At 35.5% G+C, this 27108-nt stretch overlaps 1 protein-coding gene across 1 annotated transcript in view; it reads right to left on the bottom strand.

Moving 5' to 3' along the window:
• Positions 1 to 27108, bottom strand: part of LOC150085299 (uncharacterized) — a 285468-nt gene that overhangs the window by 122193 nt on the left and 136167 nt on the right. The window contains exons 4-5 of the mRNA XM_090374519.1: positions 6820 to 6989; positions 1009 to 1178 (exon numbers count right to left, since the gene is read on the bottom strand). Coding sequence (XP_090230645.1) covers positions 1009 to 1178; positions 6820 to 6989 — 340 coding nt within the window. The remainder of the gene's footprint in view (positions 1 to 1008; positions 1179 to 6819; positions 6990 to 27108) is intronic.

The raw sequence follows: 27108 nt of genomic DNA, 5'->3' as shown, positions 1-27108 counted from the left end.
TTTTAAAATCGGGAACTCACTTTCCGATTTTAAAACAGGAGCGGGGGGGAGGGGGAAATAAACACTCCAACTAAGACTAACCATAGCTGGCTAGGCATGTCAATCATTGCTACTCACAACGATCAATCGGCCGACCGGGCTAGCCGAGTGGGTAAAGTACCTGCCCGGCAACCCAAAGGTCGCGGGTTCGATTCCCGCCTCGGGCTTGGATCAAAGTACTGCAAAAACCTTGGGAGGTGCAATATGGCCACAGAAGCCGATGCGCCAACAACTACCAAATCAAAAAAAAAAAAAAAAAAAAAAAAAACGATCAATCGGAAGGGGTACCAGATTGTAAAGATTATCCTTATTTTTAAATTTTGTTGCCACTTGAGAACGCCGAAAAATAATGGTTGAACTATACGCGGCTTGCCCATGGACCTTTGCGACATCGACCCTGGCTACTTATCGCTCCGCTCACTGCTACTCGATGATTGACTACTAATCACCGCATATATAACCCCAAGGGCTCACGTCTGGTGAGTATGGGCTTGGCAAACCCAGGGTCCTGAGCAGGATATCATCATCATTCTTCTCTTTCTTGGTGATTTCTTTCTACTTCTGACTCTCTCTCTCTCTCTCTCTCAGGGTAACTCGGGGAATTTTTTTTTTTTTTTTTTTTTTTTTGGCTGGTGCAGCATAGGCCTCAGGCTTCCTTGCACCATATGGCTAATAATAATAATTTTCTGAACTGAGTGAACTTTTGCGAGTGGCTTTAGCATATTTTAGCGTGAATAATATCCTTTTGCTTCAAAGTAATGTAGTATCAGTGCTGTATTGAAATAATTCAGTAAATATACTTAATTAAAACTGATGTCTTTTTTACGACCTAATATTTGGAGATTATATAGAAATCGAAGAGATAATCATCTTGGCGAATGGAGAGAAAGAGTTAGCTAACTTATCTTTCCTGCTAATACTTGAATATAGTTTATACAAAAAAAAAAAAAAAAAAAATGCAAATATTACCATAAGTGTCTGTCGAAGAGTGAGGTCGGGGAAGAAGACATCTTGTTGTAAAACGTAACATATCCTCCTCCTGAGTTGCTTATTGAGAACTTCTCCATTAAGAGTAATACGACCAGCATCTACTTTAAGACGACCTCCGAGGGCATTCAACAGTGTTGTCTTCCCAGAACCTGTAAAATAAAAACCATACGAATAATTTTTCAGTGGCTTAAAAAAAAAAAAGTCGAAAACGTAATAACAGAAACAAAATATAACCAATGTTACAAATAATGAGATGAATTGAATAGCATTGAGCTTAGACAATTAGAATGCGATACTATGGGTGGGGGGGATATGAAAAAATCATTTGGGAGGCGTCCTCTCCAGAAAAATCCCACTACTTGCGTTATCAAATTAAAATGAAGGAACTTGTGTTGATGAAATTTTCAACAGAAAAGTCATTGTTTATCACAATATCTTCTACAAGAAAAACAGCTTCTTGCTTATCGCGTTTGCAATAATCTAAAGCGGTGACCAGTTAAAGGCGCGCATGAAAATTCCGCACAGAAAAAAATCCCACCGTCATAAATGCTCACATGAAAATTGTTCACATGGATAAATGCTCACATAGAAAAATGCTCACATTATTTTTAGTTTACAAAAAACAAATTATTTCATATTTTTATATGAAAAAACAAATTTTTTCGATATATTTTAATATAACTTTTGATATAAAACTTTTGATTTTAATATAAAGTAGAATATTTGGATGTAAATGTTTGTAAGGGAAATTACAGGAAATAAAATGCTCCGGTTTTATTGCAACTAAAAACTTTTATTTTATATATAAAAATATTTTTTTTTTTTTATAAAGTCAGCACTTTTTGGTTTTCTATCAACAAACAACTAATTCAGAAATATTTCAGTGATTTATTTATTTGTCAAGGATTTGAATAGAATTTTCATTACTGTAAGTTAGCCAATCTCTGCAAGTATTTCACTTTGTCTTCTACCTGCTGATATTCCTGCACAAAAGTGGCAACCAAGTCATGCTGTGCATTATATCTTTTCTTTTTCACCTTTAGACGCATCTGCCTGTGCATTAGCCAGTGTCAATCTGTGGCAAGCTAGGTCCCTCTTCAGTCCATCAAACAAAAATCACACGCTGGGATGACTGCAGTGGAATAGGGAATTAAGTGCATTGTGAAATCCCTCACAGCAGTTTGTAGTTTTAGGCGACCGTTCAAGAGCTGCATCATGATGATTCCATATTCTTATTGGAAACTGGGGATCTCTACCTGCTGCACCCTCAATGTATGTGGAAAAGAAGTACGTGAGCACCTCATTATAGCTATCTTCGTCTGGAAATGTGGCGGCAACTCATCAAAGACACTCCTCATATCATGGACTGGGACAAAGGTTAATGTACCAAGAGACTTCAGCTTGAGTTTTATATTTATATCAGTTTAAAATTCAGTCTTCAAGCCAACATTGCTGAGTTTCCTGATGAGACTTTGACACAGATGGAAATAGCACCCTTTTATCTCAGTGTGTGAAAAGGCAATCCTCACTGCGTTCATGCAGGCCTTCTAAAAATCCACTAAAACCTTTTGAGGCACCAGATTTGGAATCAACAGCTTCATGATTTCAAACATTCTATTATAAGTATTCAAGTTCTTTTTCTGTAACAAAATGTAAATACATGGTGGATATAGGCGGATGAGTTACCCACCTTGGCATGCCACGTACACAGTTTGTAAAACACGTTTGGAACTTTATCAAATGTGTCATCTCCATAAATTGTATCTTTATTCAATTCAACCAAGAATCACCTAAAACCAGAGTTCTGTCTGATTCATCCACACCTGAATCATGAAGCATCAGTTGACGGTACTTCTCAGGAATGTCAAAGTTTATTGTTGGATTAGGCAACTGAATTAGTAGATTAGGCAAATGAATTAGTGGCTTAGGCAAATGACCGTTTTTTCTGTGATTGAGAAGATTTCTCGCACGGGATGATTGTTTGGGCATATGGGCCAGTACATCTTTACTCAACTCTGACAACACATTTCCCATTACATTGCGAGGAGTAGAGTTAACTACTCTCACGTATTGCCTCATTTTACTTCTGGCAACGTTGGCTTCTGCTTTTGAGGACAGGAATCATGACAGTGTTCGGTTGGTTGTTGTACTATGTTGCCATCTTTTGTCTTCATAATTGATGATAATTGAGGGTGCAGCAGGTAGAGATCCCCAGTTTCCAATAAGAATATGGAATCATCATGATGCAGCTCTTGACCGGTCGCCTAAAACTACAAACTGCTGTGAGGGATTTCACAATGCACTTAATTCCCTATTCCATTGCGGTCATCCCAGCGTGTGATTTTTGTTTGATGGACTAAAGAGGGACCTAGCTTGCCACGGATTGACACTGGCTAATGCACAGGCAGTTCCGTCTAAAGGTGAAAAAGAAAAGATATGATGCACTGCATAACTTGGTTGCCACTTTTGTGCAGGAATTATCAGCAGGTAGAGGACAAAGTGAAATACTTGCAGAGATTGGCTAACTTACAGTAATGAAAATTCTATTCAAATCCTTGACAAATAAATAAATCACTGAAATATGTGATAAAAAACCAAAAAGTGTTGACTGTTCACTTTGTAAGACAGAGAAAAAATAATTTATTTTTATAAATAAAATAAAAGTCTTTAGTTGCAATAAAACCAGAGCATTTTATTTCCTGTAATTTCCCTTACAAACATTTACATCCAAATATTCTACTTTATATTAAATTCAAAAGTTTTATATCAAAAGTTATATTAAAATACATCGCATAGAAGTAGAAATGAAATATATAAATTCAACATTTTGTTGCGTTTTGAAATATGAAATAATTTGTTTTTTGTAAACTAAAAATAATGTGACTATTCTTCCGTGTGAGCATTTTTCTGTGAGCGTTTATCCGTGTAAGTATTTATTCGTGTGAGCAATTTTCCTTGTGGGTATTTTTCTTGTGAGCATTTATGACAGTGGGGTTTTTTCTGTGCGGAATTTTCGTGTGGGCTTTGTTAGGGAACCATCTAAAGCAATACCATCAAAACAACCCTGACTGTTGTTTTGATGGTCGTTTCACCGTTGTTTTCAAATAAATTTGAATGATACTGTCAGTAGGGAAGTAGGGAAGTACTGTTATTTCAAGCGGAGACGGTCGCCGTAGCTGAGTGGTCAAGGACAGGGTACATAAATACACTTGCTTTGAGTGACTGGAGTTCAAGCTCATGACTGCTAAATACGGTGCTGTTTCGTGTATTCATTCGATCTTGTGAACTCCACTGACCGTGTGGTCGTCCCGGAGTATAAACAGAAAATTTATTATTTATTATTATTATTAAAATCAGTTTATTTCCCAAGAAACTTTGGGTCACCCCGAGACGGCTCTGTGCCGGAAGGGTGTATTAAACGGATGCATGTGCTTCTGTCATTAATATATCAAAGAAAATATTTTCCTTATTTTCTAACATCGTGCATTATTGAAATGGCTTTATTCTAATAGTTAAGCAAGTTTATAGATGCATTTAATTTTTTTAAATCTTAATAAAAAAAATGAGGACGACATCACAGTTTTAAAAGATATTAATATATTGCCCCAAGGTTTTTTTGTAAAAATAAACCAAGTAAAGGCTATCGCAATCATAAAATAGATACCACAATGTAATTGCTTATATCTCCGGTTACACTTGCGGGAACAACGGTTAACGTGTAGATCTGTTGTAATTCTGATTTCTTATAAGAAAAGAAATCAGAAGACGGAAATTTTGATAATTTTGGCGACCAGAGTCCCTGCTGCAAAGGAATTTTGAAATATAGCTCGACAGCAAAGCATCTCAATTAGGCGCCTCCGTAGCCAAGTGGGAAGGAGCAGCAGTGCGTAGAACACGCTTCTTGATTAGACCGGCGTTCGAGCCCGTCACTACCAAATACGGAGGATGCGGAAAGGTCAGGGAATGACCACCGCATATCCCGGAGCAATATGGCCTTAGTTGCTAATGCTCCAAAAAAAAAAAAAAAAAACCAGCATCTCAATTGTAGGTTAAAGCCTGGTTTACTCAGAAATTGAATGGCATTTCTGCACGAGTGACATCATTGTGTGCACGATGTGTGCTGCAATCTGTCGCTAAGCTTCTGATCCACACATCAACTAATATGCTGTTCCTGCAAGTATAACCGGAAATTTGCCGAATCGTATGGATTCGGCAACTTTAAAACACCCTGTTGTAATATGACAGCAATAGACCAAGACAACAGAATCCAATTTTCGCCAAATTTGCTAAATGGTCAGCTCTACAATTATTAAGAATCTTTTTTCATATTTATCGCATTCAGATCTTCTCGTGTTCTATCTTACGTTTTAATAAATATACGCCATTAACAATAAAATGACTAGAATAAACCTATAAAAAATAAAACATCCCATTTTTAACCTTTATTTGGTGCCATCTTCAGAGTGCTTTCTCTCTTGGAAATATTGCTGGAAATTGCATTTTGTAAGTCCATTAGTGCCATCACATTACTCTGGAAGCTAGCTCATCTGATTTTTCTATATCAAAGGAATTGTCCATTACGAATTTGTTCACCCATAACAGTCAACCAAGCGTTCATCGAAAATGACCAAATATTTGACCGAACAATTGGATGTTTGTATCATTATATATACTTCCAAGTCAGTTCTTTCGGTACACCAATTTTGGACCAAAAAAAAAAGTTTTAGGAAATCCACTTTACCCTCCTATCTTGACCGGTGCAGCTTTTTTGTGTTCACAAAACTGAAAAAAAACTTTTCAAGATCTCATTTTGAATTAGGTGGAAAATATTCACATCAATGATGCTATTGAAAGAACTTCCAGAAAATGGTTTACAGAAATGTTTCCAGGCCTGGGAGGGAAAGTTGGATGTATGTATATTCAGTAGGAGAGTATTTTGAAGGTGACTATCCCAAATAATGGTTAATGTTTGTTTTTTTTTTATACAAAATTAGTTACTTTATGTAACAATTCGTTATAACAGTCTTGAGACTAGTCTTAAATATATTCAGAAAAATTACCGCATCTTAATTAAATGTGTTTAAAGACTTCGTTTACTTTATAAGCGGCTAATCAGTGAATACATGTCATGCACCAATCAATGATAACTATGTACGCCCTGCGCGTCTGTTTGGCGCTCTCATGTTTGCATACAACTGATTGTTTTATTATTTACAGTACTAAATGAATTTACTGAGACATTAATCTATAACTGTGGTTAGCACAAAAAAAATTCTGTTTTCCTAAAATATCCAGAAGCCCATCAGTAAAAGATGCAATAAGAATTTAAGCTACTGAAAAAAAAAAAAAATAAATAAATAAATAAAATAAAATAGAAGTTTCGCAGTGGCTGCTGTAGGGATAGTTACTAATTATTTAGATCGGATAAATAGCACATGAATAATATTATATTGTTATTTGTGGAAAGAATTATGTAATTATATAATTTTCATAATCAGGATTAGCGTATCCACGAATATCCATGTATATATAATGATGTAACAACCCATTTAGCACAGTTATTTCCAGAATGCATCCTTCTGTAAACTATTTCAATTATGCAGTGCTACTGTATACTTGAAGTAATCCATTTATATTTAACATCTATAATTTACACACTGATCGTTATAAAAAATTAAAGTATATTTAATTTTTTAAAATAATCTTTAATTGCTATAAATATTTCTCTAATTTTTTTTTTTTTTTTTTTCAATTAAAGGAATGTGAAATGAATAATGACATATGACCTACCGCTGGGTCCCATGACCGCCAATACCTCCCCTGGCCGCACCAAACCACTGATGTTCCATAGGATCCTCTTGCCATCGCAGGTTACACACACGTCCCTGAATACCAGCTCCACAGGACGCAGTCGACTGGCTGAAGCAGTTGTGCTAACGTGATTTGGAGAGCCCTGTAGCCTGCAACAAACGAGAAAAGTGTTTTAAAGACCTCTCGAGTATTTGACGCTGTCGCAAACAGCGAGCTACACGATACTTCCAAGCAGGTAAGATTGTGGTTGAATGCAATTGATCCATTGCGCCTATACTGTTGTATGGCTTGTTTGAAACAGAATTAATTCATAATTTAAAATTTTATTTCATAAATGTTTGTATTTATTAATCTGTTATTAATTTTGTTACTGCGACTTAATATAAATATTTTATTTGATCTTTATACTTTTTTATATGATATTGGAATTATTATTACCGTCTGTTTATTGATTGCATAACTGAAAAAAAAATACACTTGAAGATTATATAGTCAACAGGGTTAAGGTAAATTAGATACATTCGAACAATAAAGAGAAATTAAAACAAGTTAGAAATAGGTTAAAAGGAGGAAACGCATCATAGGATGCGTTTCCTCTTTTATCTCGAGTTCCAGTGTTATCTTCCCATCTAGAAGAATTACTCATGATAATTACAGCTTCTAAACTATAAAGTAACACGCCATTCAGTGTGCTACTTTATAATTTGGACTGGACTCAGCCATGCCTCAGATAAGCCCAAATTTGTTGATGGTCGTAGTTTATATTCTGCTAGTGGTTTGGATGATTTCAGAATCTCGTTCCAGCAATCCTTGTTTTCTGCACATTTTTTGCACGGAGTTAATGAAGTCGAAATAAATTTGCTGGAAACGTACTTTATAGAGATTTAGTGCCATAATCTTCTTTCGAAGCATGGAAGGTTTTCTTCTCTATGGCTGTGCAATTACAACTTGTTGGAACTTCGGGTCGAACAAGTTTTAATTCTGTTGTATGTACATTTGTTACACTGGCAAATGAAATTACAATTCCGTTCGTGGTTTAATGCAAATCGTTTCACTTAATTTGAATTTTAAACCCTGTATTTTTTCTTTTTATATTTTATTTTAATGAATTATTTTATTTGTTTGATATACAGTTGCACTGGTTTAGCTATAATCAACGGACTTATGCCAATAAATAGTGGCCTACTTGAAAACACACTACAATCTGGCCTTAGCAGAGGCCAGAGAGAATCAAAGATCATAAGCTTTTAAATATAAGAACCAAAACCATCTAGCAAAGTGATATTGCTGGTTTTAATGAGCCGGTTTCTAGTAGACTTTCTTCTGAATTTTATTCAGGTTTTTCATATCAAAAATAGACAAAGCCGGCTTTACAACTTATGTAATTTACCGACGGTGCAAATCGATCCTTCGTGTCCTGACACGGCTTGCCGTTAACCCCAATAAACTAACATCATTTTAATAAAATCGCAAATTTAGAGTTCATCGTACCGGCGATCTTAAATTTTGTGCAAATTTAATCAATAAAAAACCCAAAATTTAAAGATAAATTCTTTATATTTAATACAGGTATATAATTAAAAAGTAATTTTCTTAATTTTGTTTTGTTAACTAGCTCTCTCTCTCTCTCTCTCTCTCTCTCTTAAGAACCGTGCCCTGTTTAACTTTTCATGCAATATCGGGCAGTAAGTTTACCGCCCCTGGTTTACATAGAAAGTGGGAACTAAACAACTCCTTATGTCACATTTCAGGTAGTTCCTGTAATTGCCATACTCTCCCAGAATCCAGAACACGTTTCGAAGTTTCAATTTTGGGCACAATACAAAGGCCTGCCGAGCCCGCATTCACTGGGAGTTGTCTTGCAGGAAGAATGCTGCACCATTCCTGAAAGGATATCGCAGGGAACAGCAACAGGTGTTGGCACCTAAAGAACATGTCAAGCTGTCAACACAGTCAAAAGCCATCTAACCCCATATTAACGGGAGTTTTGAAGTGTTCTGTATACATGGGCGGATGTTCACTTTCTTTCACGCATGTATGTCCTTCGAGCGAGGGGTAAAAGTGAAGGGACTTAAATTTTTTTCGCCCACAAGAGGACAATGACTGAGTAGGTCACATTTTTGTTTACGAAATCAGCAGAAAACATTTACAGATGCATATTAAACTTGTAAAATTTTCTTATAATTCCAGCTAGAAGTGTCTTTAAATTCATTCCGATCATTACCTGAAATGTGCACAACGCTCCTCAGCGGTGATTAGTACCTATGAATCAGCAGGCTGCTTATTGCATATAAAGGATAGACGAAATTTAACCCAATTTCGCCCAACTGATTGTTTTCCATACCTATTCGACTACCCACCATGAAACAAAACTCAGTGAATCTGTGACCTGATAGTTAGCGCACCAAGACTAATGCACCAACGCATTCTTCAAACCACCAAATACGTTACGACCGAGCGACAATCCGAAATTACCGCCAACGGTACTTAAACATTGACTAGCACTTAACTAATTCGCAAGAAAACGAAAGTCCAATTTTTTCCGCTGTCACCTCGCAACGTAGGAAAAAAAAGACATGTCAGGTGTCCCACTTTGGGTCAAACGCTTCGTAAACAAGATTTGCGATGATTTTCAGCAATATTTGCTGCATCACTAGGTGTTACAGTGTATGTGTGTGAGAGTGTGGGGGGCAGGAGAATACTACAAGGGAGAGGAATGGGGGTGAAAAGGAAGGAAGAGAGTCAACGAGCATCTCTGAAAAGCTTGTGTAAGCTAGCTGTCAACCTAACGGCACTAACAAGGGAAAGTGGTGGTGGCGGGTGAAAGCACACGCGCATGCACTCAGGTCGGGTCGTCGACCTCGTTGTCCTCATTTTCCGTTCACTTTCAGTGGCCGGGATTAGGCGGCGCCGCGGAGTTGTGAAGTAGGAAGTGTAAGTGTAGCCTCGATGGTTGTGGAATATATAGCAAAAATTCGGGTTCAGAATCTGGTTTCTACCTTAACTAAATGACAGCATGTGACTGCCCTTTTATAGTTTGACCCCCCCCCCCATTTCCTATAGTTTCGGTTATCCTAACCTGCGTATATTGGAAATTCCTCTCTCTTCAACACCGGTCATTCTCTCTGGAGAAGGCTAACTATCTTCGTGTAACTCTTTATATAAGTTACATACAAAATACTTTAAATAATAATAGAAATAATAATCTGTTTAGTAATATTTTAATCAGATGAACGCAAGTTGATGAGAAGCTTTTCTTTATGCTGTTTAGAATTTTTAACCATGTCTATTTATACAATTGAAATCGTCGCAGTTCAGCTTTTACTAGAACAAACTTAGTAAACTGAATGATTGTATCATTAATAAGCATTATAAATTGTAATATAAACTAAATTCTAAATATAACTTACAATATAACTTAATTATAAAATAAATGATAAACGGAATTATCGAAAAACAGCTCTGAAGAAATTGCTTCGTCGATTGCACAAAGTCGAATAATACTGAATATGTTTCGCGTTAAGTGAATAGAACACATCATCTGGTGGGCATTGCTGTATAATGAAGTTTTAGAATGGCGAGGTTATATTTTCTATGTAATCACTTGGTTGCACAATCACGTAATCCTTTAGTAATCAGCCTTTGTAAGAGTGGTTGAATTCGGTTTGGAATCCTCTGGAGCCCACTGGTGGTGCAGTAAGAACTTTGCTCGGAGTTTGGGGTGGAAGGGTTTTTCCGCTACTGCGCGAAAGGTAATGCCAGGTCCAATTTTGCAGTTCATTGTGCAAGAAGAGTGAAAGTTCACGAAGCATGCTTTTTAAATGAAATATTTAAAACCGTGCTTCTGGGAGATATTAGGAATTCTTAATTTTATATATAATCAGCTGAGCTAGGAAAAACGAGACCCCCCCCCTCCCAGCTACTTGAAAAGGGTTTCAGGTTTCCAGTTAACAGGTTCCTTAGTGCTCAATTCAATACATTTTAAACAATACGTAATAACAAAAAACAGTATTAATTCATTTTAAGTTTTGCTGTATTTTAGTCATCGGAAAACCCATTCTGACGAAATTCAGAAATAAGACTAGTTTAGATTTAAAAAATGTATAAGCAAGTCTTATTTCTGAAATTTTTGAATAACAAAAGATCAGCCACTTCTCTAAAATCATTATTCTAGAGAAGTGAGCGTAATTGGATAATAGGATAATCGAGCCACGAAAAATTGAATTCCTAAACGAAATATTATTATGCCATAATCATTATAATTGTATGTAACGAGATCAATGAAACTATTAATAAATACTGTAAATAAGTTTAAAGATATCCTAAAGAGAGATGATTGTAACACTGGAAGGTGTTCTGGCAGCAAATAGATACGCGGTACTTGATCAGCGAAATAAAATTTGAGAAGGGATGGGTGGACGATACGTGATTTGCCATTATTAGAAGTTAAATGATAATAAAAGACACCATTACACTAACTGAGAATTTATTTTAAGAGGTTCATTGACGTGTTATCACATAAACCTACATTTAATACAGATTGCCTACGTTTCAAGGTTTTGTTAAACTGCCTTGTTCAGGCCTCTAAACAGATATGGGCTGTTAACACTGGAACTGACCACCACAGTGCCTTTTATTTTCATTTAACTTCTAATGCTAGCTTGATTTACTTTTCTTTCTGTTCTTAGAAGAATTTTTAGAAGCCTACCCAAATTGTAGTTTATAAGGCTCTAAAAGATTGCAATCAGTTTCGCACCAACCAATAGGTATATTTAGTGCGGACGTTTCCAGTTTTATGGCTACATCTACAAAAATCGGATTTTTATGGACGGCATATCAGGGATAATTCATAAAGTGGATAAAATTCTGTTAACGTGGTTGCCTGGAAGTGGCAGCATATAGATGCCAGCTCTCAGGGGGCGGAAAAATGAACACAGACCTTTTCAAGTTTGGGGAGTAGGGGTGATAAAATGAAGACTGGTATCTTTTCATGTTTAGAGGGAGGATCGCCATTTTCTTGTTAATATCTGGCGTTTAAAAATCTTTAGCCCTGAATGTAGGATTGCATTTAGGTTAAATTTTTAATTGATCTCTATTTCCTTGTTCAGTTCTTTTAAAAGATTAGCCACACCTTCAGGTCTAGAAGGAACTGAAGGAAATCTATTTATCTTCTGATTTCCTTTTAAAAATGAACAATTTACAAAATTGAAAAGGAAGTGAGATATTTGCATTGACAAAAAGGTCACAGACACCCAACTGGTGGGATGAATAATTAGTAAGGGTTGAATTAAATGGCAAATTATACTGTATTATTAAGCTAGAGGTAAAAAGAGGCAGCATAGATAGAAAAAATGAGACAAGAATTGGTTGTACATGTATCTGTTTTAAAAAGCTGCAGTGGCACAAAAATTGCCAAGGTTATGAGTACCAATTAAACGTGCATTCCAGATAATGGAGTTCCGTAGGAGTAGGAACCAAGTTGTCGAGATACAAACAGTCATTGTGATAGTAAGCCTTGCGTGTGTATATTAAGCGCCAAAGCAACTAAGGCTGTGAGCCATCAGTATATTGTCTGTTGTTTTTATTTTATGGTCAATATGGTTATTTCCTGGATAAAAATCATACAGCCCGCGCCTGAAACCGACTAATTCGGCTATGTTGTAAAAAAAAAAAAAAAAGCCCATAAAAATGTCTTGCATTGATGACGGGATTCGAACCCAGGTCTTTTCCACCTTGTTTTTGGGAGGACGCTGATTATATATATTGTAACTAAAGGGTGTTACAAAAACACGCTATTTTATGAATTTACGCTGAATATTTTCTAACTTGTTTATTAAGTATTGGAAGACTAGATTACGTCTCAGTAGTTGAGATTTGGGTGGGCATTGCCTTCAGAGAGCGAGATTGATACAGGAAAAGATGCTGAATGCTTGCTTGATCAGACCGAAGAGTTCGAATAGTTCGTATTAAGAGAGGGAAATAACAAGTTTGACAGCCGACTAGATATGGGTTATACCTTTATGTGATGAAATAATCAAATTGGAGATAGAACCATCGTTGAACGAATTGACGATAGAATTCTGTTTAGTCCTGGCACAACATTTTAATTTAGTGGAATTGAGGAATATGTAATTGTTTCGCGTCCAGTAAGCATTGTGCAATGTTGTATTTTGAAGCACTAGCACGAAAAATAAATAAATAAATATTTTCTATTTATACTCCGAGACGATCACATAAATTCAGAGGAGTTCCAAAGATAGAGAGAGAGAATACAAGAATGTCATCGTATTTAGTAGTCAAGTTGGCTTGAAATAACATCACTCAACCACATGCACTTCTGTACCCTCACGCTTGACCACTCGGCAGCTAGAAGAGCAACTGGATATATAAATTTTCAGGTCATTAGCAAAGAGTTGGAATTTTGAAACACTTAAGCCGCTCAGAAATATTAATAAAACATGAAATGATGAAGAATAGCGTCGATTTGGTTCCATCAATGACTACAGAAGCGTAGTAATTAGATACAATATGAGTAAACCAGTCGTCCAGGAGAGAAAGAAAATTCTAAAGGCTTTAAAATTTATGAATTAAGATATAAGGATTTATTCTACTGAATGCTTTTGATAAATTCAGAAAAAGATCCTTTACCTTGATTTAGAGAGGTACCAATGGCATGGGTGAGGACAGCTAAGTTAGAGACTGTGGAGCCGAACTGGACACAATAAAAGTGATGAAGTTAACTCATATTGCACACTAGAGATTCGAAGATTTTTTTGCTCCACGATACTAAGAATAGACGGATCTGTAGTGTTTTGGTTTATTGTAAGGTTTGCAGGAAAAATAGACATTCATGGAATTTTTTTAAATCTAGACAAGTAAAAAAAAAAAAAAAAATGATAAACAAAGTTTAAACAACTTAGAAGGGGAACAGCATGGGTATTGTTATCAGGACCTGGTCGTAGTCTTAGAGGTTGTAGTCAACTTCTGATTCGGAGAGTGAAAGTACGATTAAAACTACTTGTGTTCAGAACAGAAAGAGGCAACTGAATTTGAAGTTGATATGACACAATTAATAGAAAAGATGCTACAGCAAACAATTAGCCTTGGAATTGACAGTATTAATGATAATTTTTCGAATCAAGTAGCATCAGGATTTAGGAAATCGCCAGAATGGTTTGTATTGAAGTCACTAGCGGCTGGTTCATAGAATCAAGAAAGCATTCGCTTCATGTATGATTCGCTTCAGAATTAAGAGGAAACAGAGAAACGTAAGGAGGATTATTTAGGACAGATTTGCTGTCAACACGTTGGGGGTGGGGGGAACAGTCAGCGAGTAAAGTATTTCGGGAGCTGAAAGATTATTAGAGGGTACAAAGCGATTGCACTGAGAAAAATCTGGTAGATAATATGTGAGTAGGAATAAATATTAGAAAACTGAATAGATATCAAATAGAATTATGTATAAATTAAAATTGCATCAATTTTATAGAGTTTGAAGTAGCACGGTACCAAGATATTACAGGGAAATAAAAAAAAAAAAAAAAACTTTTTCTAGCGCAACTTTGGTTGTTGTGTTCGAAGATAGTAGAGCAAGGCATGCACGTGTTGTCTTGCAGCAAAGTACAGTACCAAAAATATGGATTTGTAAAATAAAGTAGATGCCACAACCCTACAGAACTTAGTGTATACACGTTATTGCGGTTATTACAAATGACAGCTATTTATGGTTTCTTAGCAATGTGGCCCATGCAGAATGCAGTGCCATTAACCTAATAACCTGCTTAGACTGCATTAGATACAATGGCTTCGCAAAGTGCATTTAATTTTTTTTTTATCTCTCTCCCTCTCTCGCTAGTTCTTAACACGTGCAGAAATACTGCAATAATATGTTGAACAATTATATGTATGTATTACAGTGATTTTTCTTAAATAACAACGAACGGAAGTGATTCTAAATCAAGACAATTTTTGTTAATACTGATACGTTAACTTCAAATGACAATCGATAACTTTATAGGACAACCCGTTATGGTAGGCACACGAGGGCGTATACGGTGTCCTAAATTCGACAGCATGAACCTGAGTAGCAGACAGTTTCTTTTTTGACATTTTATTTATAAAACTTGTACGTGCTCAATTGGGGATTAGCAAAAATAAGAAATTATCCGTGGCAATTTTAACTACCACAGATATAGGAGTCGCACATTATGCAATTTTTTTTAATTATTTTTCAAAAGAATGTTTCGGTACGCCACAGTAGCAGGAATGAATTATTAATGATAATGTTCACTTAACAATAATGAAGTAGCCGAGTGGTCAACCGCGAGGGTACACGCTCCAAAGTGACCGTGGTTGAATCCCGCGTGACTACTAAATACTGCGATGTTATTGTATTCTCTCTGTGTAATGAACTCCTCTGACCTTATGTGGTTGTACTGGAGTATAAACTAGTGATGAGCATAATCGAATGATTAATAATCGATTATTTCAATAATCGAAATAATCTGTAAACAGAAAATTTATTCACTTATTTATCGAAATGGTCCCTCATGTTAGTTTTATGAGAATTGAAAAGTTTGGACCCATCTGAATAGTTGGTGTTCCCATTTGGGTAGCAGATGTCTCCATATTGTGGAGAGGTGCAATATGGTAGTTATTCTACTACTTATAATGGTGGTCATTTGATAAATATGATTGCGTAAAAACTGCCTATGTACAAATACATTATTCTTGAAGTTTAATTCGCTTGTAGAAACTACTTTTCGAGTTCTCGAAAAGTAAACCCGGAAACACCTCTTATCGAATTCCATGAACTGTTTTCATGTGGTGAGAAAAAAGAACAAATTCTTAGGGTATTAAAAAGGGAGCAATCAAGTATGTTTGTATAAACATATATAAGTAATAAATTGTGAATATACAGTAGACTGTCAAAATAACGGCACCCCAAATAACGGAACATTCGAGCACATTTAAATCGGATGTCTACGTACAGTGCAGATGTCTTGCAGTACCGTGAAAAAGAAAACGGCAAGTCACGTGATTACTGTATTTGTTTACGTTCGCCATTTTGAAAGTGAATTCTGTACTGATATCACGGATCATACCGCTGATTTACATTTATTTTAAATTAAAAACGCCTCGCTGTGGCTTCTAAAGTTAATAAACACTGTGGAGAGAAGAAAAGAAGAACAGCATTAAAGCTTGGTGACAAACTTGATATACTGTAATCCAAAGTATTACATTAGGGTCACCCCGAATGTTAATTCATATACCCATGTGTATTGTGTCTGTAAGTTGTGTGTGTTCTCTGGTCGATTTGCTTGGATGAAAAATCTCAGTTTCTGGGGGTGGAGGGGGGACATTGCTATCTACGCCTCAGACCGACTAATTCAGTACGGAGTGAAAAAAAACCCATAAAAGTTTCTCGCGTCATTGACGAGATTCAAACCCTGGCCTTTTCTACCCGGTGTGTGGAGGACGGTGGCGGTACCACTGTGATAGGTGCGCAGACTAAACTTAATATAATAAAGAAAATAGAACGGGGCTTAAGTAGGAGGGTATTAATGGCAGAATATAACATTGGACCATCAACATTTTATGTTTTTTATGTGCAGTTAATAAAATTTCATTCTTAATCTCTCCATTTCTTATTTAGAATCATTATTTCTGCATTAAATGTATATTGGTATTAATTCATGTCTTTCTAACTCTAAGCAAGTTTGGAGTTTTATATTCAGCGTTGACCTTAAAAATGTACACGAATTTTTTAGGGCTTCATAGATCCACTTATATGCTGGAATATATAGTATGTTATCTGAGAAAGAGTAAAAATGAAAAAATAAATTTTCTGTTTATGATCTTTGGCAGCCACATAGTCAGAAGAAGCCCTAAGCGCGTTTGGTTTGCTTAACCCTTTAAACTCTTAAATATCTCGATTAAGTCGTCACCTAGATACTTGGTTTCTAAACATTGTAACTTAAGAAATTCAAGTTTTTATTAGTGAGAATGCCCCTTTGTGCCCATAATTAATCTTGTTGCTCTTTTCTGTACACTTTCCAACAGGTTCACATCCTAAAATGAGGTTTCCAAACCTGTATGCAGTATTCAGAATGTGGCCAAACCAATTGTATACGACGGCATAATCACCGCTTTGTTTCTACTGGCAAAGTTCTTGCATGTCATTTACAGAACACATGAGCTGTCCTAGTAGCCTGTCTGTACCGCTCAGAGAACTTCATATCACACTTTGTAATTATTCAAGTGTTTTTCATTATCAATTAATCAAAAAAGAAAAAGAAAGAAAGAAACCGTCACTGCAGTGCATGTGCACATTCTAGTGTTATTAATGAATACCGATAAGTGTGATTTTTTTAATAGAATAGTGTTACCTATTCTTCTGAGGCGATTTCCATGCTCATATGAATTAGTCGGTTCCAGTCAAAAGTAAATATTGCTCCTCGTTGCAGTGGAAACAAGTTTTTTTAAAGGAATCTTTATCTAAACTGTAATATGATCACATGAAGTTTTAGACATATTTCTAAAGCTGCACCTTTATGTTGAAGCAACTTAAGAAAAATCCTTGTGCGAATAATCGGTCTCAAGGTTAACTGCAAATGATTGAGCACCTGGTAGCGATGAAAGGTTATAAAAAAAAAAAACCCGAAAATAATCTGATTATACGTTAGTTTTGTATTTTTTTTGCCAATATTTAAATCACTGGAAGTTGCACTGGAAATGTGAATTCTCTCTCGCTCTCTCTCTCTTATTTCAATTGTAGCCGTATGATGCTATGGGCTGTTTTCCGTCCTTTAACCTTCATCGACTATTTGAGTTCCCCATCAATGTTTTCCCAGGTATGTCAGTTATAGTTCTCCAACTGTGTTCCAGATGAGACAAAGCCATTCCTGTATAATAATGACTCGAACATCTTGCTTTTACCTTAACGACCGACTGGTCCGGAAGTAGCACCTCCGAGTTACAGTCGAAGGTATTTGCTGTGCCAATGACCCTTTAGGTTGTACCTTTGGAAGTTTTAAACTCTTAGCTACTGTAGGTAGGTCAGTAAAGACAGTCACACCTTACAAGCAGTATTATATTACTACATATTATACAATCAGCTATGAAAACAGAGGGTTATATTTAATTTTAATCCCCCTTTCCTCTTTCATTGTTTTAATCCTTTCATTCCCTCATATTTCAGTACTTGCTCACCTGGCCTTCAATAACGTCTTGTTTAGCTATCGATACTGCAACGAAGAGTTTTTTTTTTTTTTTTCTTTTTGAACGACCATCTGGAACTTAGTAAAATATATATGCAAATATTAATGTAAAGACAAATGTAAAAAGACGATTTAAAGCTCTTACAGACTACACCACGAATGTGATTTGCGATCAGAAACGGCGCTAACAGGATTTGAAGGCGAGGCGGGGGGAGGCTCGACCACTTGAATATTTTCTCAGGTTTAATTTAATTAAATTTATTTGTAATCCGTGTTAGCAACGGAATCTGAGCATTTTAAACAAAGCTTAAATGCGGTTGTACAAGGCACCTGCCATTTTGAAGTTTAGACTGTTTATAGATTAATAGCAATAATTCAAATGAGATAATTCTGCAGGGGATGGAAAATGTTTTATGTCGAATGAAAATGACATATTCTGAGCAGAATGACCAAAGGGGGATGCATTTCAGAATCCCCTTTGGTCAATCTGCAATCCGTTGCCCTGCAGAGATTAAAAAAAAAAAAAAAAAAAAAAAAAAATACTGTACTTCAAATTCGCTGACCTTCCCCAATATTAATATGACAGGAGGATAGAATTTATTGAAGAGGCAAATCTTGTGACACTTACGAGGCTAATTAATTCACAACTGAGCATAAAATGGTTATTTTATTTTATTTTTATTTATTTTTTTATGATAACGTCAAACGCGGAAGGTTATTAGAACCTATAGTAGGGAATACCGGGATGGATCATTTGTAACGGTTCTATCCAACATTTCAAATTCCTCGCCTACTTCAGTTTCTAGAGTGACATCTAGAGATATCAGCAATATACACCTATGGAACTCATGGCTTTTGCTGTATGCTACATGGTAAACGTTTTTTCTCAATAATAAAGTAAATATCTCCTTTCGTGGACTTTTAAAGACAGATAAAGTTTTATCATGTCACAGTTACATTTAGACGACGTGTTGAATTTATTCCCCTTTTAATATTTAGAAATTTAAATTGGCTTTATTTTGTGGCTTTAATATGACAAAGTATTTTGTCAGTAATAGTGTCGCGGGAACAGTTGTAATATTTCGAACCGTCCGCTTGCAACACGTTAAAATTAACCCCAGAAACGTTTATCGTTATATAGACCGAAGTTTATAGATTTTTGTCTTAATCTGAGAGGAAACTCCGAAACACCAGTATTTTAGAAACATCTTATTCGACCAAGGAGAAAGTCGAGAAAGGATGGATGTTTTGCGTTGTCAGAGGATGGTTCAACATGGGAAAGCTTCAGATTATCTGAAAACGATTGTCACTGAACTGACAAATTGAAAGGTGGACGACAAATCAAAAAAGATAGCATAAACAGATTAGGGCCTAAAATAGAGCCTTGTGGGATGCGACGCGATACGGTAAAAGGCATTTAAGCCATTGTTCTTGTAATAACACTTTCAAGAATAACTGATAAATGTCGACTTGAACAGGAAGAGACTGAACTTGACACAATTGAAATTGCATTTCTTAAAAAGGAAATAAAGGAAGAGCATGTGAATCAGGAACAGTAGAATTTTGCAGTGATATGAATAAATAACAATGTATTTGTTACAATCGACACTCGTGGAAAATTGGAACTGCGAATGTGTGAACATATTTACAAAATACAACCGTACAATAAAGTTTACTGTTCGTTAAAAGAATTGGAAGTTTCTTTTGCCTCTGCTGTGGTCCAGTGGTTAGCATGCGCATCTAAAGTAAGAAGGTTGTGGGTTTCAGCCCTTTGCGCTGCACAACAGACTTTACATCATTCCTGTTAAGTCGAAGTTCCCTTTAATAATTCAATATGTTTGCAGTCATGATGACTTTGTAAACTCTTCTGATCTTGGCCATCTAGCCGAGAATAAGCCGCCGGCGCTAAAAGCAAATTTCCTTTTGCTTTTAGCACCGGATTTTATTATTTTTTTTTATTGAAATTCGATTTTTATTTTTATTCATTGTAGAAGTGAATGAAAAAAAAAATAATAATGCAATTTATCCCCATTTCTCTTATTCTAGTATCATGTATAGGTTGAGATTTGAGAAGACCATGATACCTGTTAACACTGGACTTTAATTTCTATACATTGTAGTGTTTTTAGAAAATGCTTAAGAAAAGTCATTAAAAGAAAGAAAAGAAAACAAAAGTAAGGGGGACAAATGAAAAGAAAAGAAAACAAAAAAGTAAGGGGGACAAATGAAAATAAAATAAAACAGGAGTAGAAGGGTCAAATGAAAAGAAAAAACAGGGGTAGAAGGAAGAAAAGAAAAGAAAAGAAAACAGGGTTGAAGGAACAAATGAAGAAAGATAAAAGTTAGTTGTGAGTTTGAGTTGAAATTTGAGTGGATGTTAACTAGTGATACACGTATTCGGACTGATTTGATGAAATTAAAATATTTTAAGAGCTGATAAATGATAACTACGGTGCAACAAGAACAATAGAAGCGACATTAAAAAAAAAAACAAAAAAAAACGAGATTTGAAATTGCATTTCTTAAAAAGGAAGTAAAGGAAGAGCATGTGAATTAGGAATAGTAGAATTTTGCAGTGATATGAATAAATAACAATGTATTTGTTATAATCGACACTCGTGGAAAATTGGAACTGCGAATTTGTGAACATGTTTACAAAATACAACGGTACAATGAAGTTTACAGTTCGTTAAAAGAATTGGAAGTAGTGATTCAGAAGAACGGCGCTCGTGAAAATATAGAAAAGCATGCATGTCTGACACAGAGAAAGCATGCATGTCATGACACAGAGAGACAAACACATCATTAATTAACTTGACTGCTCACTTTTGGACGGAACCTAAGAGTTTAAAAGAGGTTCTAGTGGAGTCACCACCCCAGATTCCGGAACAATATGCCATGGCGCAGCGAATTTGTGATTTATACAAAGTTTGCAGCTAATTGGCTTACTCTGTATACTTGATAACAAAGGAAGATTAGAAACACAGGACAAGAAATAGATAAATGATGATTTTATATAATGGCATGAATTTCTTCAAGAAAAAACCTAGACGTTTTACCTTGGTTTATCATCATGAATGAAACATGAGGTCATCATTTTGACTTAGGAAAACAATGAATTAACTGCCGAAGGTTGCTTTAAAAAGGTTGCAGGGTATATGCAGAACGAATGACATAAAAATACTGTTACGTAAAATGATACTTTTGTTTATATTTCAGGACAGCCCACATGGCAAAAGGAGTGCTAGCAGTTTCATTATTACGGCAACACTCTTTGTTTAACATTGGACAGCTAATTTCCGTGGTGGCATGCGAATTCTAATGCGCTTATTTGCGAACAAGCACGCTACCACAAGGCCATTTATTCACTTATTAAATTTATAGCATTTAATTTTATCAATTTATCTCTAACTGTTGTAGATTAAAAACATTGGGACACACCCATCCACACTGGTCTGGGTGAGTTTCACCCACACCGTAACTTTCTTTCTATACTGCATGTAGATTTTATATGGATGCGTTAATTTCACAGGTTCTGATTTCAATTCCTCAGTGCAACGTCTAGATTCCGCACTGCACATAGATAATCAAAAACTTTTGTTTTTAACATCTTCAATGGATTAAAATACAACGATTGTATCCAAACCTTTTACAAGTGGGCAGCAGTAAGAATCACACGGACGAGCCTTCAACAGACTTTCTGATGCTAGAGTGTAGTTTTCTTTTTAAAACGGTATTATACAGCACCCGTTTTGTTTTTTTTATTCGTCCACTCTCATTTCTTTTTGAAAACCGAAACCCTTTTGAGACTACTGAAAGTAAAATTTCTTTATAATCCCAACTATTCCCAACAGGTGCTGTTTCCAACGAGAATGTCGCACTGTGACATTCTCGCATTTCCTGCTCACCTGCTTGAGTTGAGCAAGACCAAAAGTTTGTTTACAACTTAAATGAGAATATTTGGCAACCTCAATAAGTATGGGACGTTTTTAAATGGAAAATAAAAAGAAATAAAAATTAAACATAGACTACTACGGTTGGATTACTAGAAATGTTTCCTAATATGGTTTTTGTGTTTTTGCTCAGCGTCCAGACAGCTGAAAGAAGGAAGTGTGCTGAAATCTTCAAGGGTTTCATAATGCCCCGTGAAGGACAAATAAGTTACACATAAATGTTGCCGGAAGGAAGCAGGTAATGTCTGGCTTCACATATTTCTACGAAACGAAACCTGAAGTACACTTTGTGTCTAAAGTCTAACAAACAACTGACGGCGCAATAGTGTCTGGCTTGAATAAGGACATAATTATAATGAGTAATTTTGGGACGTTTTTCCAGGCAACACGGTTCCAAGATAGTACATCAGTGATTACTATTTCATGGGCGTGAAGGAGGTTACTGAAAATAACAAGGGAAAAAAAAAAGTAAAGCAGGAACTGCAAGCGTCGTAAACAAGCAGGACCAGGAATGAGCAGTGCTACTTTAAACTTCAGAATAACTTCACACAGTGATACATATAAACGCCTACTGTTGAATTAAAAAATATATATTATTTTATTAATTTAATTTAATTATTTCTGCTTGTTATTTCTTTCGATAGACTATTGCTCCAAATCTAATCTGCGTTTTCCAGTCCGTCCCCCAACTTATGTTTTATGACGAATTAAGAGTTCGGTTTTAAAATGCCTTTAAAATTACTTTTGTACGTTTCAAGTGTCAGAAAAGATATTCAAATAATTTGGAAAGAAAAAATAACTGTATATAACTTATTTCGAAAATTGTAAGGCTTCGAAGGTAAATTAGAGAAATCGCACATACCAGTCAGATAAGTTTTTTTTTTTTTAATTTTTTTATTTATTTTTAATACAGGAGATTTTAAAATTAGTTGGAGAAGAATAAATATTTCGCATTTATTCACCAATCATTTAATATTAAGAGTACAGATGGCGCCACCTGCGCTTATTTCAATTATACTGTACTCATGTCTTGGCTATATAATAACTTAAAAATATATACTTTTTTTTCTTTTTTTTTTTATTTTTAAATCGAGATCAATTACTGTTTAATTACATTTGTTTTAGGCACTAATCACCGCATTCATAAGCATTGTATGGTACAGTTTGGCGGAATAAAGCTTTCACTCTTGTTTTTTTTTTTGTTGGTTTGTTTAACTTGAGTATATTAACGATTTACAATATTTAGATTTATTTATTTGTTAATGGAGGTATATCAGGTTTAATGTCTAAGTTTGCATATGATACAAAGGTTAGCAGGGTGGTCAATGATAGTAATGACGGTATGCTACTACAACAAGATCTAGAAAAATTAGGCAGACGGGCTGAGAAATGGCAATTGAAGTATAACGTTGACAAATGCAAATACTGCATGTGGATAGCGGTAACCCCAGAGTAAGTACAAACTGTGTGGTATTACATCCGGGGTAGTGGAGAATGAAAATGAATTGGGGTAGTGGAGAATGAAAATGAATTGGGGTAATTGTGCAGTCAGATGTACAGTTCTCTGAGCAGTGCAGACAGGCTGCCAGGACAGCTCATGGGATTTTGTCTTATCCCTGCTAGCAGAATATACAGAAATTTTGCTAGCATGGATAAGGAGGTGATTATCCCATTGTATAAGGCAATAGTCAGGCCACATCTTCATTATTGCATAAAGGTCTGGAGACGTCATTTTAGGAAAGATGCTACTGGAACGGGTAGAGAGAGAAGGACAACTAGATTGGTGAGGGAAACAAAAGGGTTGCTTTACTAATAAAGTCCTCAGTTCTGGAGACTGCAGCGTCTGCTGACTAGACACCTGCGAGCTAATCTGATTGAAGTGTTTAAGGCTTTAAATGGATTGAGCAAGCTGAATTCTAACGAGATTCTTTCTGTTGCTCACTGAGGAAGGATGGTTGTAGGATAGATGTACTGAAGTTTGTCTTTAGCCAGCGTGTGGTTAATTGCTGGAATAAACTTCCATCTGTTGTTGTGGAAGCGGATAGGTTGAATAAATTGAAGGAACAACTAGACAAACTATTGGAGGGGATGGATAGGTGAAATGGGAATTTTTTTTTCTTTTTTTTTTTAGCTGATATTTCTTGATTGCATCATTTGCCACTAATAATACTAATATTATATCTGGTCTTCGCCTCGAAACGAGGATTTAATTAATCCATGAGCAAATGGGCTTTAAGCTATTAAAATCTCACCACTCTATGTAAAATATTTCAATACTACGGAAATTTATGAACAAATCTGAAACTAAATGGGTGACAGCTACAAATTGTATGTCTATACAATATATAGTACAGAATAGGTGTGTGCAATGTTATCCGGGGGATCTAGGTGTATTTGGGCCATCCTCACCCTTTCTTTTGTTATAATTTTGCTTTGAGCATTTAAGAAACGCTTTAGGAGCTACCTTCTGTGTCGGACATGCACTGGATGCGTAACATCCAGTGCAGCCCCATTTGCAATGCCCTATTGTAGAATAGATTGCATATATTGCAAATTGCAATTTACAGTACTCTTAACTGTTTCTGTTCAGTTTCACTTACTGAAGCAGGAATTCAAACTGGCACAAAAGAATATGAAATCTTGTTATAATATAACAAAGTTTAAATATAATATAGACCTTATTATACTTCGCCGCCTTTATGATTACAATTCACAAATTCGTATCTAGAGGCGGAGCTCCGATTTTTGCTTCACTACCTGTGCTCTTACACCAATCGAACCATTAAGTTGAATATTATGGTAAGGGTATGTTGCTTTGCGCAGATGGCATGCTCTTCTCTGCCCGGGTGCGACTTTGCACTTCCCGAGTAACGCCCCGGTACTTAGGCCCTTCGTATATAAATTTAATTTGAACGAATCACGTTTTAATAAGAAAATTATTTTTGTTTTATTTTAATCTGCATATCACTGCCCGTTATTTGTAATTATTACTATAGAATTTATTATCTGACGTAAAGGAGGGTATAAAAGTTTGCAGCAATTCAAGAAAAATATTCGGATTAGGGATTGAAGTGCATCAATTGCTAATCTGATCTAACTTATTTCTCGATCTTAACGGGAAATAAAAAAACAACTTTCGTTGAGTTTCAACAGTTATGCAAATAAAAATATTGTAAAATTTATAATATACCATTGGTATAAACTGCTTCTTCTTTCTTGTCCCTTCTTACTTAGAAGATTTCTCTCAATTCAGTTATCTTGGCCAACCCTGTTCCATGGGTCTTCCTCCTCCACCCAAGTCACAAAGCAGTAGAGTCCGCTACTAAGGAATCTCACCTTCCCCCGTTAACTCTACATTTACAAGCACTCCGTGTTCCACCCTCTCTGCATCCTTGCTGATATTGCTTGCGACTTAAATATAACAGCACATTACTACTACCTGTGCGTTGCCACGTGAGATAAACAGTGCAAGTCTTTATTTCACGAGCCGCGAAAGTAATAGTGTAGTACGAAAATCTAATGGACTGTGGTATCGAATTCCTGCCACGGATTAAGTCTCCCAACTATTTTTCTACACTGTTTGTAATGATGCTTCACCCAGATTAGTATTTGCGTCAAAACCAATTATAGCTGTACTCCTATTTTTTAATTGATTTCCTGGCACAATATAATCTGCTCCTGTATTAATTCGTTAATTTATTTTCTTGTAATTTTTTAAAAATACGTTGTTTTCTAACATTTTATTACTTTAGCGTTTTACCAAACCGTAATAATTATATTTTCAATGTAAACCACTAGCGTTTCAACACGATGAAGGAATTGTATACAAACGTATAAGAGTTCTCCTGATTCCCAAACTTTTATTACATGAGTCATACTTGGAATTAAAATACGCTGCTAATACAGCGTATTTTAATTCCAAGTATGACTCATGTAACACCACACCTAAAGAATGTTGCCATTGAACTTAATTAATTTTTTCCTAATCTCGCTGTACATGTGAAGAAGATTCGGCATATGAAAATGTCAGGCTACACAGTTTGGGAACCACTGTTTTAAGCAAATAAAATTAGGATATACAGAACTTCCAATAACATATGCAACTTATTTCAAGGAATATATTTTTTAGAATTACGAAACTTCTGAAACATTATTTATGGAATATTTAATACTGCATAAGCTACCGTATTCATAATCAAATAATGTTCTAGAACTTGACATTTTTTTAAGGATTGCGTAACAAACTCTAGCCACATAAAACATAATACTAACGAGCGGAACCTGATATCCAAAGTATTTAATATTTATGCGAAGACAACTAAGGTGTTTGTATTTCATGTTCAGTTTGTTTTTCTGAATGAAACACTCTAGTTTCCGTAAGAAAAACTTCAAACCGACGCCAGAGAGGGCGAGGATTTACGGATTTTCTAGAAGGAATTCAAATTCAGGCTTTTCCCTCATGGGGTAGAAGAACGGGGATCGTAACCACAATGATAGCCGAGCGTATTGTACATAGATACCTGCAATCAGAAATCTCAAATAAGAGCGCTTATCAACACTCAGATAACTCAAAATGTACGTACTTTCTTTTAATAAATACACTTTCCAAACGGTTAATCTTGTATTTGGATGGGGACAACTATATATGCATTTCATGCATTCGCTTAAAGAAAGAGGAGGTTTCTTGAGAAGTAGAATACATTACTTTTTTTTTTTTTTTGGAGGAAAAAAATTCTAAATATCTTGTGCCTCTCCTTTTTTTGTATTTCAAGGTGAAATAATTTCCACAATTTTATATTTCCTATTTTTTAAGTGTACGGAAGTTTGTCTTTAGACAGCGTGTGGTTAATTGCTGGAATAAACAAGTAGTAGGATTCAGAAATAATCGGTATCAAAAACCTCAAAATCAATTTACAATTGGGCTTAAGATTTCAGTGCATACGCAGTAGTATGAAATAATGAATAATTTACATGAATGCCTTTTTTCCCCTTCATTAAACAAACAAACAAACAAAAAAAAAAAAAAGCGTTTTTGTTTCATTGGCCCTATAACCCGAATGTATGGTTGCTGAATTTAAGCGTCTTGGGTTGTTGTT

This window comes from Mastigoproctus giganteus, chromosome 5 (assembly GCF_048544385.1).
Source record: "Mastigoproctus giganteus isolate SK-2022 chromosome 5, ASM4854438v1, whole genome shotgun sequence".
NCBI classification, from domain to species: Eukaryota; Metazoa; Arthropoda; class Arachnida; order Uropygi; family Thelyphonidae; genus Mastigoproctus; species Mastigoproctus giganteus.
The sequence above is the reverse complement of the archived record's forward strand: the minus strand, read 5'-3'. Positions and strand labels throughout refer to the sequence as shown.